Source organism: Gastrolobium bilobum, unplaced genomic scaffold (genome assembly GCF_033153095.1).
Source record: "Gastrolobium bilobum isolate Gb01-03AN ecotype WA unplaced genomic scaffold, APGP_CSIRO_Gbil_v1 utg18832, whole genome shotgun sequence".
In the NCBI taxonomy this organism is placed as follows: Eukaryota; Viridiplantae; Streptophyta; class Magnoliopsida; order Fabales; family Fabaceae; genus Gastrolobium; species Gastrolobium bilobum.
Window position 1 is genome coordinate 378,910 of NW_026898189.1, and position 16,766 is coordinate 395,675.

Sequence of the window (16,766 nt, forward strand, 5' to 3'; positions counted from 1 at the left end):
TATAACATTGGTATTTAGTGTAAAAACATTAAAGCCATAAATAAAAGGGACAAAGATTAAAGGGAAAATGATTCTCATGTCACATAAGATAACTTCTCTCATGTTGTAGACACAAAATATGCGGAGCCTATTTTTTTTTAAACTCAAGGCACGTTTTTTGATGAGTGTGTATAAGGTATATTTTTCTCGTATAATAGGAGAAAAATATACCCTGAGATTAAAATGCCACATTTTTGCATTTTAATTATTAAAATGTCATGTTTCAAAATTAAAATGTCACATTTCACGACTCGTTATCAGTTCTAGCAAGTCTAGTTTGCAACGTGTTTCCTGAACAAGAACAACAAGTCTAGGACGTGACATTGACCGTACTACCACACTCACACACACATATATATATAGGTAGGATCCTCTGATACCGGTGTCAAATTTTAAATTTAATACCTCATCTGAGAGCTATTAGATCAAAAAAGATGAATGATTATGATTTGTAATCATGTGACACCATTGATCTTTTTTGATCTAACGACTCTTAGAACCGGTGTCAAATTTCAAATTTGACACCGACGTCAAAAGATCCTACCTCACATATATACATATATATATATATATATATATATATATATATATATATATATAGGGTCAAGATCATTTTACACCAGTGTAAGCTACACTCTCAATCTTGTCCCTTGATCCCACTTATATCTAAGGGCTCTAATTTTTTAGTAATGTGAGCCATTATATACAAGTGGATCAGTGGTCAAGATTGAGTGTAAGACTTCTAACTCTTACACCGGTGTAAGAATATCCTGCCCCATATATATATATATATATATATATATATATTTATAATATAGCATAATGCCACACGTTTGAAAAAATACACCAAATTGCCACGATACCATAGTCGCTGAGTTATGTAGCGACTATGAAAGGCCATGTGTTAGCCATGCATATGCGTAAGAAGCCTGGTTTGGTCTGAGTATACCAAAGTCGCTATCTTATGTAGCGATTTTCCATAGTAGTTGACAATACCTATGTCGCTACTTTGGCCTTGTGAAAGCTTATTTCGTTTTCTTTTGGATAATTCTACCGTAGACGCTACCTATTTCTAACTACTTTGATAAAGTCTAACGAAGTTTAATAATCCACAAATAAAAAAGAGGGATGCCGTTAATAAATTACTAGATCCCCTATTTTAAATATTTTACCTATTCTTAAATAAAAATTTAATATTAACATCACTAATGGACAGTAAACTCGTGTTATTTAATAGAAATCAAACATAAAATTTTACAATAAGAATGTTAAAATACAAATATCAATAAAATAAATCGATAACATTTTTATATAAGTAATAACACACCTCTACGATCATGGTGTACATTAATGAAAAATAAATAAATATTTATGAACATTTTAATAGATTAATAATATTTTATAAAATAATAATTTTTAATATATCATTTTCTAACTTTTATATATGTCTTAACTCATTTTTTTGTAAAACATTATAGTTTATAAAATATAATGTTTTATTATATAATTTAATAATTTTTATATAATTTTTATAAAAATTTTAACTCACTTTTTTATAAAATAATATTATAAAACATTCTAATAGTACTTTATAAAAAATGAGTTAAAACATATATAAAAATTAAAAAATTATATATTAAAATATTATATTTTATAAACTATAATGGTTTAAAAAAAGGAGTTAAAACATATATAAAAATTAAAAAATTATATATTAAAACATAAATATTTAATTTTTTTTTTATTAATGTATACCATGATTGTAGAGATGTATATATAAAAGACATTAATAATTTAATTTTTTGATATTTTCATTTTAATGTTTTTATTGTACAATTTTATGTTTGATTGCCATTAAGCTAGTAAATTATCCGTGCGATGCCCGGGAAAAAAGAAAAAAATCGTTGTCGCCGTCGTTGGTTAATCGTCGCACCGGTAAATCAACTCTTTATTCTTGCTATCAAGCTCTGAACGGTACTATGGTAGAGGTATAAACATGAAAGAACAAAAAATGAAAAAGCAAACCTATTGTTTGAGAATTATATGAAATAAAAAAGAATTGTGTTGCTTATTTTGAACTTTAAAAGGCTACAACATTCACACATAATTTTGTAAATATCAACCACAAACAAAATTTTGCAATTCAGAGGCATTGATTATTATGCAAATTAAATATAGTTATGTACTCAATAATTCAGTCTTCAAATATAACTACCAATGAACCTTCTCCTCTGCGTTATTATTCAATATGATCCCGTCTTATTGATTCAACCGTACACGAAATTTGCTAAAATAAAATCAATTAATATACATGAAAAAAATTAAATGTTGTGTTGATTGTTCATTTTGTTTAGATGAACTTTTATTTATCAGAGTATGATTGTTCATTTTATTTAAATGTTTATTTCTGAAATATTTATAACAATAAATCTAATTATCTTAACCATACAAAGACGAGTTTGTTAGACAATAGATATAAGGGGGGAAATGTGTTCGCAGGCGGGGTAGGCCGGCCCTCCGGGCCGAGCCCATTTTGCCACATCTAATTATCAACATTTTATATCGTCATATAATAGGTTTTCGTATTTATCCATAAAAAAAAGGGTTCTTATACTTGCGTCTATATTACTATGTATCTATGTTTTCTGTAGTTGTAACATATATATTAGAGAAAGAGTTTATAAATATTTCAATTTAGTACGTTTAATATTATAACAAACATTTCATAGTTGAAGTTGAATTTGGTAATATCAAAAGACCATTTATTAGTTTAATTGCATAAGTATAAATAATTATTAACAATATATCTATATATAAAGATATATTTAATGATCGTATTTAATCTTTAGATGCTTGTTTAAGAAATATTTACAACAGTAAATCCAATGATCAGCCACACAAAGACAGGTTTGTTAGACAGTAAATATAAAAAAAAACGTGTTAACGGGCGAACTCTCCTATTTGGCGGGCAAGGTGGGCCGGCCCTCCGGGCCGAGCCCATTTTATCACCTCTAATCAGTGTTTTAAAATTCGGCTCGGACCGGCCGGGTCGACCCGGGACTCGGTGACCCGGTGGGTTCCTCAGTCCGAGCGGGTAGTTGGACCAGTTATACAGTCAGCCCGGATTGGACCGGTTGACCCGGCCGAAACCTGGCGACCTGATTGACTCGGGTTAAATTGGTTTTTCCTTCTTCTTTTTTTGGTAAAAGTTTTTTGTTGTTGATAAGAACTCTTGAATTAAATCATATTCATATTTTATGATGAATATGATTAAAAGTAAGGTGAAAATAATAAGGTATTTTAGATTAGTGTAGTTCGTTTATGTAATTTAGTTGCATCTTATAATGATCTCATGAAGTTAAGTGGTGATAAACACTGATGGTCTCATGATCTCATCTCAACGGTGGACACTTTTTTCTTAATATATATTTTATGCATACTATTTGTTATCATGACAACAGTGATACTTTTTTTTTTTTTTTTTTTTTTGATAACAGATACTTTTTTCTTATAGTGTATATTTCATGCATATTATTTGTTATCATGATTTAATTTATCCGTATCATGTCAAGCACAAAAGGTGCATTTAACTTATATTGCATGGTTTAATCCAATATTAGGATATGGTCTAGAGCTGAAAGCTTAGAAGTATATAATATTTGCTATCATTGAAAACCAATTTATTTTTTGAAGCTCATTGATAGTTTTCTTATGTGAATTTATATTAATATAAGTAATATTTTTATATTTTTAATATGTGAACAGTAAAACCGGTTCAACCCGGTTGAACCTGTGACTCAGTGACCCAGTACCTCGACCGGTTCAATGACCGGTCCGAGTTTTAAAACACTGCCTCTAATTGTCAATATTTTATATCAGTGTGTAATAAATTATTATATTTAAATATAATAAGTTGTGCCTGATTTATATTTTAAAGTCAAATATAATTTTAAAAAAATTAAATATAACTATAAGTGTAATTTTACTTTGGTTTCAAGTATATATATTCAATTCTTTGGTTTTACTTTCCAAAAAGTTGGCTAATATTACTCCATAATTTGATATCATGACTATTTTTTTTATTGTAAGTTTAATAATAGCATCGATTAAAAAAAATTCTTCTATTTATTTTGGACAAAAATTAAAATAATCATTAAATATTTTTAATTTTCAAAAAAATCAATAGTAATATTGTGTTTAATTCAGTAATATTCTTTTATTAAACTTAATTAAAATATTAAAGAAGTTTAAAATAAGAAGCTATTCGTGATTTATATTTTAAAGTCACATATAATTAAAAAAATATATAATTATAACTTTTAAAAAAAATAAGTAATTTTTTACTTTTTTAATTATTTTAACAAATTATTTGGAATTTCATATATAATATTATAAATTATTAAATGTACCTATGTATATATATATATATATATATATATTATAACGTAACATTTAATCAATAGTACATCCAAAATTTATTTTTTTATATCTAGGTTTATTAAATTTTAAATTTAGCACCTTAAATTTTTTTTATAAATTAATTATTTTACATGTGTATAATCATTTATTTTCTGTATACTCTGTTTAATCAAGTTCTAATTTTTGATAATTTCAATTTTTACTTTATACTTTTTCCCACCTATTATGTTCAAAATTCAAATTTAAAAAGTTTGAATTTTAAATATTTATTTTTTCACCTAATAGACGTAATAATAAATATTATTAATAGGCTTAACAATTTACCATGCAGAAAGTAGTGAAAAATATTAAAATAGTCTATAAAATACTTAATGACAAACACATTTTTATGATGCATGTATTGGATGGTCACTGGTTATTGAATGATCATTCATTTTAATTGATCTATTAATAATAATAAATAATTATTTGTTACAAAAGTTTGTTTCTTTTTTCAACAATCTAAATTATTTATGTTTTTAAAAATCAAATATTATTCGTTTTTCCAAACGATTAGAAGTTATATTTTAATTTTTTTTTATAAAATATTAAAGCTACATTTTTTAGGTTTTAGGCTTTATGAAAAATTTATTTTATTGTTATAAGCTTCTAAACATAATTTTTAATTGAAAAACACATTGTTTAAAGCCAACTACATAATGGGTTGGAAACATGTAATTATAAATAGCATTAAAACATAATTTAGGTTGTTTCCTTTGTCAACAATTTTTTGGAAAAAAAAGTTTTCATATAAAATAATTATTTTTCAAAAAATATAAAATATTTTTTTATCAAAATGGGAGAGTTTGTAATAAGCCCATTGCGTGAAGCCTGATGCTGTCGTATGCAACTATGCACAAATTCGCATTGCGTGTTACTGCATCTCAGTATTCATTATAGCTTTTGAATTTACTTTAACGTTTCATTTTCACTTTGATTGTTCAATTTCGTTTGCAAAAAATTAATGGGAACGTGTTGCCCTCCTTTAATGCCATGATAGGAATGACAAGGATATTCAACGTTGGATTGTAACTTTTATTTCTACATTGCAGTTTTTATATTGAGAAATCGTGGAATTTATTGGATTATATTGTAACTTCATTTCGACCATTATCTCTTTTTAATGATTTTAAGAGGATATTTATATAAATTGCAATTATAGGATGTGCACATGTAATAATGGACCTGTCCAATTCTCCATGAATCATAACAATAACAACAATTAATTGATAGTGAAGTTCAAAATTCAAAATTTAAAAAATTTGAATTTTTAATATTAAATATTTTCTCATCCAATAGATATAATAATAAATATAATTAATAAGTTTAACAAATTTTCACACAGGAAAGTAGTATGAAACAATTTACAAAAAAAAAAAAAAAGTAGTATGAAACATGCATAGAAGGTTGTGCACATTCTTCGAGTAATAGCTTCTAATTATTTATTCACGACATAGGAAATTGTGTAAATTACACTCTTACATCAAAAGAATGAAAGTTTAATTTTTCTTATATATTAAATTAAAATTTACATTTTTATAGTGATTAATTTTTTATAATTTATTTTTTTACGGATTGATAGACGGCATTTTTTATATATTAATTATAAATATTTTAAAAAAAATTAATTTATTTCTTTTAGAATTTAGAATTTTTATATTTTTTATTATACATATATATTTCAGACGTTTATGTCAAATACTTTTTTAAAAAATACCTGTACGGGTTTTTTTCTCTTTTTGTATTATATTTTCAAAATGAATATTTTTGAATTTTTTTAAAAAAAAACATATTGCCTTCTGAAATATTCATTTTTTTAGATGACATTTTTTTTAAGGTTAATTATGATAAATTTAATTGTATTATATTTTGAAATTAAAGAGCCACCAATTTATCTTCTGGTTCATGTTCTCAATTTGAGCATCCAAAGCAGAGCTTTCCAATCGCTAACTACAATGAAGTATGACATTCATGCTTGTACGAACTTTTTATTTCTTTTTGTATTATATTTTGAAAATTAATATTTTGGAATTATTTTTTGAAAAAAACATGTTGGCTTCTAGAATATTCTTTTTTTTTAAGGATGATGGTTTCAAGGCTAATTATGATAGATGTCATTTTTTATTTTTTATTTAAATTTAAATTTAAATTTAAATTCTTTTGTATTAATTATACATATTTTTTAAAAAATTAATTTATTTCTGTTTGAATTTATAGTGGCTATACGTATACATTTAAAACATTTATTTAAATATTTTTTTAAAAATACTTGTACAAATTTTTTTTTCTCTTTTTTATTATATTTTCGAAATGAATGTTTTGGAACTTAAAAAAAATCATATTGGCTTCTTAAATATTCACTTTTTTCAGATGACGTTGGTTTTAAGGCTAATTATGATAAAATTTTCTCAAGTCTAAACACATTGGTGAAATTGAATGAGGGAGTGATACATTATCAAACTTTCCAATGATGTTTATTTCCTTAGTATATATAATAATAATATGATATATATACACACCTTTCAAAATGGACTTGAAAAGTCTTTGAACTTCTTTTATCGTCCAACGTACTATCATTTAAATTTACATTTAAACATTAAATGCACATAACTATTACCTATGCATAAAGTAGTGGAACTTTAATTCAGCCTGACCCCAGAAAGATAATGATTCTGTTTTTTTCCCACTAACTGATATTAATTTTGGATTTTAAATTAATTTTTGATTAAAAAAAATTCAAAAGAAGAAACTTTTCAAACTTTCTCAAGTGTGAACACATTGGTGAAATTGAATGAGAGAGTGACACATCATCAAACTTTCCAATGATATTTATTTACTAAGTATATATAATGATAATGATAATGATGATAACACGAGTTTACTATTTATTAGTGATGTTAATATTAAATTTTTACTTAAGAATAGATAAAATATTTAAAATAAAGAGTCGAGTAATTTATTAATGGCATGCTTTTTTTTTCTTATTAGTGGCATCCCTTATTCTTTAACGGCCTTTCTCTAAAAAAATATTATGAAAATAGAAATTGATGCTAAAATTATTTATCGTAACAGCAGGACAGGAACTAAACTTAGAGAGAGAGAGATAGCACGGCGGTGAAGCTGCGAGCGAGTGTCTTGAAACGAGTGGACTAGACGCGGTAGCTTTAGCAAAACCCTAGCTACACCGGTGAGAGCCATTGTTGTGTGCTGGTGCTGCTCAACTTCAACTACCACTACGACTCTCTGCGTTCTCAACCGTGCGTCACCGTCACCGTCATCATGAGCCGCTACGACAGCCGCTCCGGCGATCCAGGTTCCTACCGTGACCGAAGAAGGTAACCCCCTCCCCTCCTTTCCAATTCACAACTTCACTTATCCACATATTAATAAATCCCAATTCCCAATTTTAGGGTTTCTCTTCTCCAACGGAACTGCTGCTAGTTTAATGTTCCAATTTCGCGAAAGCATTTTTCTGAAATGTTATGTTTGTTTTTGTTAATTGTTAGTGATTCGGGGCTAGGTGCACCTACGGCTACAGGATACGGTGGTTCAAGCAGAAAGGAGTACGATGAAGGTGGGTCAGGGTCGCCAAGGAAACTGAATTTGGATGGGTTGCCTCATTTTGAGAAAAACTTCTACAATGAATCACCCGCTGTAAGGGAAATGACGGAGGAAGATGTTAATGAGTATCGCCAGCGGAGGGAAATCACTGTTGAAGGCCGAGATGTTCCAAAACCTGTCAAGTCCTTTCACGATGTTGGTTTTCCAGGTACTGGGATTGTGTATCAATGTGCAAAATAGTTTTTTTTTTTCTTTCCCCCTAATGGCTTAGGAAATGAGTTAACTTATCTTATTCAGAAGGAAAGACACTGTCTGATTTTGTTTTATTGGATTCAAGTGTATTTATCATCTTGAGAAGAGTTTCTGTGAGATTATTGTGTATGGGATGCTTTGTGTCCAACATTTTACTAATTTTACAATTTATCTTTATTCAGAATATGTATTGCAAGAAATTAAGAAAGCTGGCTTTGTGGAACCTACACCCATTCAGTCTCAAGGTTGGCCAATGGCTTTGAAGGGACGTGATCTGATAGGAATTGCAGAAACAGGATCAGGGAAGACGCTTGCTTACTTGTTACCCGCCATAGTGCATGTTAATGCCCAGCCAATTCTAGGTAAGCAGATAAGGAAGCAATGTGACTGAGATGTAAAGGTGCCTTTTCTTTTTGCCTCTGACCTTTTTTTCTTTTCTTTTTTCCTGTGTAATAATTAATTAACTATATTTTCAGATCCTGGGGATGGACCTATTGTGTTAGTTTTGGCCCCAACACGGGAACTTGCTGTCCAAATACAACAAGAGTGTACTAAATTTGGTGCATCGTCAAGGATTAAGAGTACATGCATATATGGTGGGGTTCCCAAGGGGCCTCAGGTGCGCGATCTCCAGAAAGGTACGTGGTGATGTAAGTATTACAAAGCCATGACTTGGATTAAATGTCTTACTTTTCTGTTGTAACTTCATGGTACAGCTTTTATTTTGTCAGGATTTTGAATTTGATGATGCTTCTGTTAATTTTTGGAGTTAGGTGTTGAAATTGTAATTGCCACTCCGGGAAGGTTAATTGATATGATGGAGTCAAATCATACTAACTTGCGGAGAGTCACATACCTGGTATTGGATGAAGCTGATAGGATGTTGGACATGGGGTTTGATCCTCAGATACGGAAAATTGTCTCTCAGGTGACTTTATTTTATTATCTTATTAATATTTTAAAGGGAAAAGTGTTTGTCATTTTAAATGACAGAAAGTTATCTCATTTTAAGAGAGATACAGACACAGAAATTTGAATTTTAAATTAAAAAAAACCACCCACTTTCTCTCTCCTATGATTTCCGTTTTTCTGTGTCTATCTCTCTCCTAAAATGACATAACTTATGTCATTTAAAATGAAAAACACCAAACCCAATTTTAAAATAGTAAAATCTCTAAAAATGGTATATGGTAGTATTGTTTGGCATAGTCAGGTTGCTCTCCTTGATGCTTCATCCACACAGTTCATTAATATTGCTACTCTATCTTAAGCTTCATTTGGCATTGTTGTGTATATTTCATGAGAGGGAGAAAGAGATAGGTACAGTGCGTGATCTTGTCACCTCTAATTTTATTCCTATTTCTGAACATGTAGACACCTGGAACATAATTCGTGGGGGGATTTATTTGCTTTCATTTCCAGTGGCTCAAATTTCCAAGGCTTGCAGTCATGGAAGTAACCTGTTTTTGTTCTTATCTTTGGGTGAATAAAAGAATTTTATTTGATAGAAGGGTCACAACTAAGGAAGGATAAGATATCCTCCGAGAAAAGCAAAGCAACAATGAAAAACATTGAATGACATCAGTACAAGAGTGAATGCCAATCCAGTAAGATGTTAGACAAAGCCCACTGGTTGTTCTGAAAACCATGGAAAAGCCAAAAAGAAAACTATATTACATCCCACATAACTGAAATGATCTGAATTTTTTGTTGAAGAAGTACAGGATTGAGGTCAAACCCAATGCACCAAATAGATGCCAACTGGTGGCTTTCAGACAGGAGCACAAATTGTATTAAATAATGAGACATTACTCTACACCACTTCTATCTGAATAAAAGAACCTTATGATTTAGATTAGCTTATCGTAGAAGTCGATGCCAATCTGGTAGAGAATGAGTGAAAAGAAAATAGATGCCAAAGGGATTATTATTGTTGAAAATAGGTAATTACATCAGGACAAAGAGAACCAGAAGGTCTGGCGTAGGCTAGGACTATTTCCCCTTGCCAAGAGAAAAAACTATCCTCCGGCCCCAAGCCCTTATAATCCTCAACAATACAAAGCAGAATGCCTACCTGAGCCCACGCACTCCCACTAAGAGCCTGTTTGGATCTTCGCTTTTTTTAAGCTAGAAGCTACTTATAAGCTAAAGCTAAAAAAAAGCGCTTAAAAAAAAAAAGCTAAAAGCTATTTGGTAATCACATAATTTTTTTTGCTTATAAGCACATATTTCAAGAAAATTATATCTCTCTCTATCTTTATAATTCTTCATTATAAAAAAAGCACATAATTCAAGAAAAACAGATAAGAGCTTAAAAAAAAGCTCCTCATAGGAGCTTTTAGCTTTTAGCTTTTTTCTTCATTGCAAAGAAAAGAGTTTTTCATTATAAGAACTTTTCCCAAAACCTGGTTGGCCCAGCTTATACTTATAAGTAGCTTCTAGCTTAAAAAAGAGAGGATCCAAATAGGCACTAAATGCTATGCCCACTACGGCTGCCTCCCCATAACAAATTCTCTCTCCTCTATCTGCCTTGTGTGCCATGGAATTTCTTTCCAATGTATATCTTCCACTCTGCTGATCTGGGCTCATTCCTAGTAACTGGAGTCTTAACATTATTAATCTAAGTTTGATTAGTAATGACAGATTGCTGAAGCTGCAGATTAAATTTTGTTTATTCTCCTGGTTATCTGATTATTGTTTGCTTTATTTCTTTATATAGATTCGTCCTGACCGTCAAACATTGTACTGGAGTGCTACCTGGCCAAAGGAGGTTGAACAATTGGCAAGGCAGTTCCTTTATAACCCATACAAAGTAAGAACTCTTCATGTTGGGGTTGTCTTTTTAAATATCATTCCTCTGTTTGTTAAAAGGGAAAAGTGTTTGTCATTTTAAATGACACAACTTATGTCGTTTCACTCTCACAAAGATGTGAGACACACACCTTTATTTATTTTTGTCTACTCTCTCTCCCCTTTTATCTATCTCTTTCTCTCACTTAAAATGACACAACTTTACATCCTTTAAAATGATACACACTTTTCCCTTGTTAAAATGGTTTTTTCTGAAATTTATAATCTTGTAAGGAAGGTTTATGTGTGAGAATCTTATGTATATGTTGAAGATTGAATTAACAATTTTTGTAATCATTGTGCAGGTAATTATAGGATCTCCTGATTTAAAAGCTAACCATGCTATACGGCAATATGTGGACATAGTTAGTGAAAAGCAGAAATATGATAAGTAGGATATGTTAATACATTTTTTTCACTCCCTAACTTCAATTCCTAATCATATAGGACCATCTAATGGATTTATCTTATTTGTCAGATTGGTGAAGTTACTGGAGGACATCATGGATGGCAGCCGAATACTGATATTCATGGATACTAAGAAAGGATGTGATCACATTACTAGGCAGCTCCGCATGGATGGTTGGCCTGCACTTTCAATTCATGGAGATAAAAGTCAAGCAGAAAGAGATTGGGTGCTCTCAGAGTTTAAATCTGGAAAGAGTCCTATAATGACTGCAACAGATGTTGCAGCTCGCGGTTTAGGTACAAAAATTTTTGCTTAATGTTTTGATGATATTCTTATTCAGTATAGGAAATTGAAGTAGAGCTATGATTCTAGTTTTGGAAATAGTAAGTTCACTAAGTTGAGGAGGATATTTCTGTATTAAAATGGTGTTAGGCTAGGTGCCTTCCATCTTATATTTTAAATACTTTTTACTTCCTAATTTTTCTCTTTTGTACACTTTTCAAGCCACTTTTGATTACTAGATTTGGTGTTTATTTATTCTTTCCTTACCAAGCAATCTTAGGTGACCTTGCCATTGTAAGCAAAAAAAAAGAGCTCCCCGTTAAACCTCAACCAGGGAGGATTGGGATGAGGATAATTCTTGTACACAATCTTACCCTTGTATATTTGTGAAGAGATTGTTTCCTAAATTTTCTTATGTATGCAGCCCCAGTTCATATTGGCAGTGTTCTCTGTGATGGATAAATCTCTACATGAATTGTTTTCCTTCTTAAGTTAGGCCTTCTGCCACTCAATCTTACTTATATCATGTATTAGTCAGTCAGAAAAAGTTCCTCTAAGGTAAGATTTTCTGCAAAGTGTACAAGTAAAGGTGTAGCCACCCTTGGATTTTAGTGAATTAAGATCACAGTATACTTTAAATTAAATCAAGAATAGATACACTCTTGTGCACTTAACAGGGAAGCTCACTTTAGAGGAGCCTTATCCTAGTCGGTTTTAGGAGAAGGGTATTTGCTTGGGAGAATAAAGGGAAGAGACAGTAGTTAGTTAGAGAGGTTTACTTAGATGAATAAACAAGAGAAAGTAAGGTAGGGGGATCATTTAGGGAATTGTATTTTGAGAGAACCGAGCAAGTGCTCTATTGTGCAACGGAAAGCCCTTTGTTAAGGGTTTCTCTCCTTTTTCCTTCAAATTTCAGTCAAACAAGAAAATCATCCTTTTCTTTTCTCCATTTCCATTAGGGGTTCCTAACAACTGATGACTTCAAGTTCTATTTTTAATGGGTTAAAACCATTGAATTCGATCCTTTGTACATATCAATATAAAGTTTATATCCAAAAAGAATATGATGCTGTGTGCGGGAATTTTTTTTTTTTCATCAAAGGTGTCTTTTGTGCTTGTTTTTAACTTGCTCCAATAGTTGTGCCAGTGTGTCTTGATCTATTATTTGGTTACTGACAGATGTAAAGGATGTGAAGTATGTGATAAATTATGACTTCCCGGGATCACTTGAGGATTATGTTCATCGCATTGGTCGGACTGGGAGAGCTGGTGCTAAAGGAACTGCATACACATTCTTCACAGCTGCTAATGCCAGATTTGCAAAGGAACTTATAACCATACTGGAGGAAGCTGGACAGAGAGTGAGTCCTGAATTGGCAGCAATGGGGCGCGGTGCACCTCCTCCGCCTTCAGGTTAGTTACTTAACTGGACCCGCATATAACTTGGGTTAGTATATACATATACAAATACATACATTGGTTCCCCTGCCCCTTCCATCGGTTCTTGGTTTAAGGGTATACCTTAAGTTTGCTTGGATGTCTTGAATCCAGAGGGAGTTATTGTGTCATTGGTCTTTTGACCTGGCTTGCTGGCTAAAATTTTATTTTACGACTTACCCAATGGCAGCCTTTAGAGGGAGCTATCCGGAATGCTTGGAATGTAAATAGTTTCTAATGGAAGGCTTGTTCAAATTTATAAATGCTGCATTTGTAGAATTCTTGCCTTATTTGCTATGCACTTTTGATTTATGAAGTTTTCCTTTATATTTCTTCAACGATCACTCAGGAGGCTTCCGAGACCGTGGGAAGGGTTATGGCAGTGCTCGCGCATGGAGCTGATTGATGGAATTCCAAAAATCATGGGTGTCCTTGATGTTGCAACCTGACGCATTGTATTGTCAAATTAGCTTTTTGTAAGAATAGTGGTAGGAATTTGGTTTTCTTCTTTGTTAGACTTTTTTTTTTTCGTATTTATTTGGTTGAAATGTCCACAGAACATGAAGAAGCCTTGTATCTACAGTCAAACAATTGTTTATACTTTATAGTTCATACCACACTAATTCATTTCGCAGGATGCGAAGATGCATTTGTTTTAATTATATCACCGCATTATTTTTCATTCTTATGGCTCGCGGAGCGTGCATAAAAGAAAAGTGACAAAAAAAATAAAATAAACGACTAACAATTTTGTAATTTTCCAGCTGTGATGAATAATCTCAGTTGTTGTGATGACAATAAAGTATAAGACGCTTGAATCAAGGTTAGATAGTTTAAATTAAGATGTAAAAGCTAGCTGATGATGAGTTTAGCATTAGAAAAACATAGGTGATCAAGAAATGGGCCAATGTGAAATTGATATTAAAAGAAAAAATAGGAACTATTGACAACAGTCATAGGTTTATAAAAGCTTAATCAAAGTTGGGTATGCATTCGGAATCTTCTCATTGGAAAAGGGATGGTTGACTCTTAAATACCTGCTTTCTTACATATTTGGCACTCATCAAAATAAGATATAAAGAATTAATTTAATCTAAAAACTTAAGTTACTAAGTTATGGCAAATTAATAATTTTATATATTATATTTCTCTAATATAATCAAGGACTTTATTAATCTCATGTTATATGAGAGTAGTTCTCTCTTACTATAGAAACAATTATGAGTGGGGCCAAAAGAGATATTATCTTATGTTGCATAAGAATAATATTTTCCTATAATCAATGACAAGTAATTTTAGTTAAGAGAAGGAACGGTACATGTGCTATCCATTTTCTCATTGAGCGAACGGTACGAAATAAATCAGATGGATTTTTCGATCAAAAGTACTATGTGAAATCTTCGGTTTTTTCCTCTTTCTCTATCCCTATCTCGTAGGTATAGCGTTTGAATCAATAGAGAACCCTTTCTTCTGTATCTGTATGAATCGAGATTCTTACATTCCAATTCCTTCCCGATACCTCCCAAGGAAAATAAAATCCCGAAATTGACGGGTTAGTGTGAGGATGAAATGATGGTAACATGAGAGCTAGAAGGAAGATTGGATTGGGACATAATTTGAAGGGGGAGAGAGAGAGAGAGGAGGGGGGACGACAAAAGTTTTGAGACGGGGGAGGATGATGATGATGATGGAGCAATGTGATTGGACTTATTGAGTCTCACATGAAGGCACGAGCCCACTGCCAAAAGAAGGAAGAGGGGACGCCTTAATCCACAGAGCATCAAGAATAATCATGCCCTAGTGGGTACTTCTCCCTATTAATTTGTATGAAACAAAATCATATACTAACATTTCATATTTCACTATCTCAAGATTTGAAAAGCTTGTTCTCTTACTTCGACTTATATTTGACATTCTTTAACCAATGAAACCAGTATTTGACCCAACACTGCAAATTAACTTACTCGGCCAAAACCGGGGTGAAAACTGAGGGACTTCGTATAGATATATATAAATACGGTAAATGGATTATTATGTTACATGATATAACATAACAATTCCTATTTTTACAATGAAGAGGAGAGAGGAGAAAGAAGAGTGAAGAGAAAAAAGTTAAGAGATGGGACCCAAAATATAGATAGTACTCTTAACTAGCTTTAAAATTTGAATAATGTTATTCATCTGTGCAGAACCGCAAATTTTTATTGGTGTTTACTAACTCTACACGAATAGAAATCCAACATCTCGACACAAATAGGAACGGTAAGATTACGTGTAAGTAATATTACTCGAATATATTACGTCTCTTAATCATGATGAAAAACATAGTGTCTTTTCGTATCAGTTTGAAGGTGCAACACTATCGTTCGTCAGTTTAAATTGGAAACATACTGTTATCAAAAAAAAAAAAAAAAAAATTGGAAACATACAGTACCTATATTATATACATATACGGAGTTTGCATTTGTCATTTAACATGACACAACAAACTTTCCTACGCATACAACATTTCGGGGCCCCACACTTTTTGATAAAAAAGAAAATTACGAAACACAAAACGAATCTCTATAACATTACACAAATGTTTTTCCTACAACATAACTCTTATAAAACTCATTATATATATATATATATATATATATATATATATATATAAATTACTCACATTTCATTTTAATAATGCGATTCGAGCTTAATTTTCAAAATATAATCCGCCTCAAATGTGAATGATTCGCGACTGAGCAGAAAACAAAATTGACTTTCCCTCCTGATTCAGCGAATTGCTTTGGCTTCATTTTTCTTAGTACCTATTTATGAACTCTGGCTATGGTGGGTCTTTGCAGTGACTCAAACCATTTTGGAAGTAGTGATGATATAGATAATAATTTATTTACTGAGATGAAAGTACTGATGAGACCACTCTTAGACTAAACCAATCAACAACCATAAAATATAATTTTATTTAAATAACCACGTAAGATTGTATTTACCCAATTTGTATTAGATAGAATCATCCATACAAGTATTTCTCAAAACCGGATATTTCCAACCCGATCGAGAGTGAAACTATTGACACTGTTAAGTGTCAGGCGAGTTTAGGGAAAGTCCGTAAGGGGGATCACTATCAACGGGGTAAGCTAGCCAAATATATCAAGTGAGTCCGACACAGCTTCTCAACCTAAATTTTTAAGGCTTGGGTTCATGGGTCTTTCCACTTATATACTCTTCACTTAACCCATTACCAACCAATGTGAGATTCATCACACTTAAATATCTCAACAATCTCCCCTCAAGTGTGAAACCCAACATTGATATGCTCCTCCTCAACCGAGTACCCCAGAGCCCAAGCACTCAACTCGCCTCCTAGCCAATCACCAGGCTAGCTCGAACACAACCCACTTCTCAACCTAAATTCTTAAGGCTTGGGTTCATGGGTCCTTCCACTTATATACTCTTCACTTAACCCATTACCAACCAA

The 16,766-nt window shown here is 31.3% G+C and overlaps 1 protein-coding gene across 1 annotated transcript; it reads left to right on the forward strand.

Moving 5' to 3' along the window:
* Window positions 1-7,575: 7,575 nt before the first annotated feature.
* LOC133313687 (DEAD-box ATP-dependent RNA helicase 20) lies at window positions 7,576-13,950 on the forward strand. The gene is made up of 10 exons (XM_061515086.1): window positions 7,576-7,832; window positions 8,004-8,266; window positions 8,493-8,672; window positions 8,787-8,948; window positions 9,084-9,238; window positions 11,030-11,122; window positions 11,466-11,551; window positions 11,639-11,865; window positions 13,031-13,264; window positions 13,638-13,950. The coding sequence occupies exons 1-10, from the start codon at window positions 7,777-7,779 to the stop codon at window positions 13,688-13,690; spliced, it is 1,509 nt and encodes a 502-aa protein (XP_061371070.1). The 5' UTR covers window positions 7,576-7,776; the 3' UTR covers window positions 13,691-13,950.
* Window positions 13,951-16,766: the final 2,816 nt, after the last annotated feature.

What these genes read in the sequence shown, in the direction of transcription:
- LOC133313687 (XM_061515086.1), top strand. Translation starts at nt 7,777, where the DNA reads ATGAGCCGCTACGACAGCCGCTCCGGCGATCCAGGTTCCTACCGTGAC. An exon ending in TCACGATGTTGGTTTTCCAG is followed by an intron (nt 8,267 to 8,492) that starts GTACTGGGATTG and finishes ATCTTTATTCAG; the next exon opens with AATATGTATTGCAAGAAATT. An exon ending in TGCACCTCCTCCGCCTTCAG is followed by an intron (nt 13,265 to 13,637) that starts GTTAGTTACTTA and finishes ACGATCACTCAG; the next exon opens with GAGGCTTCCGAGACCGTGGG.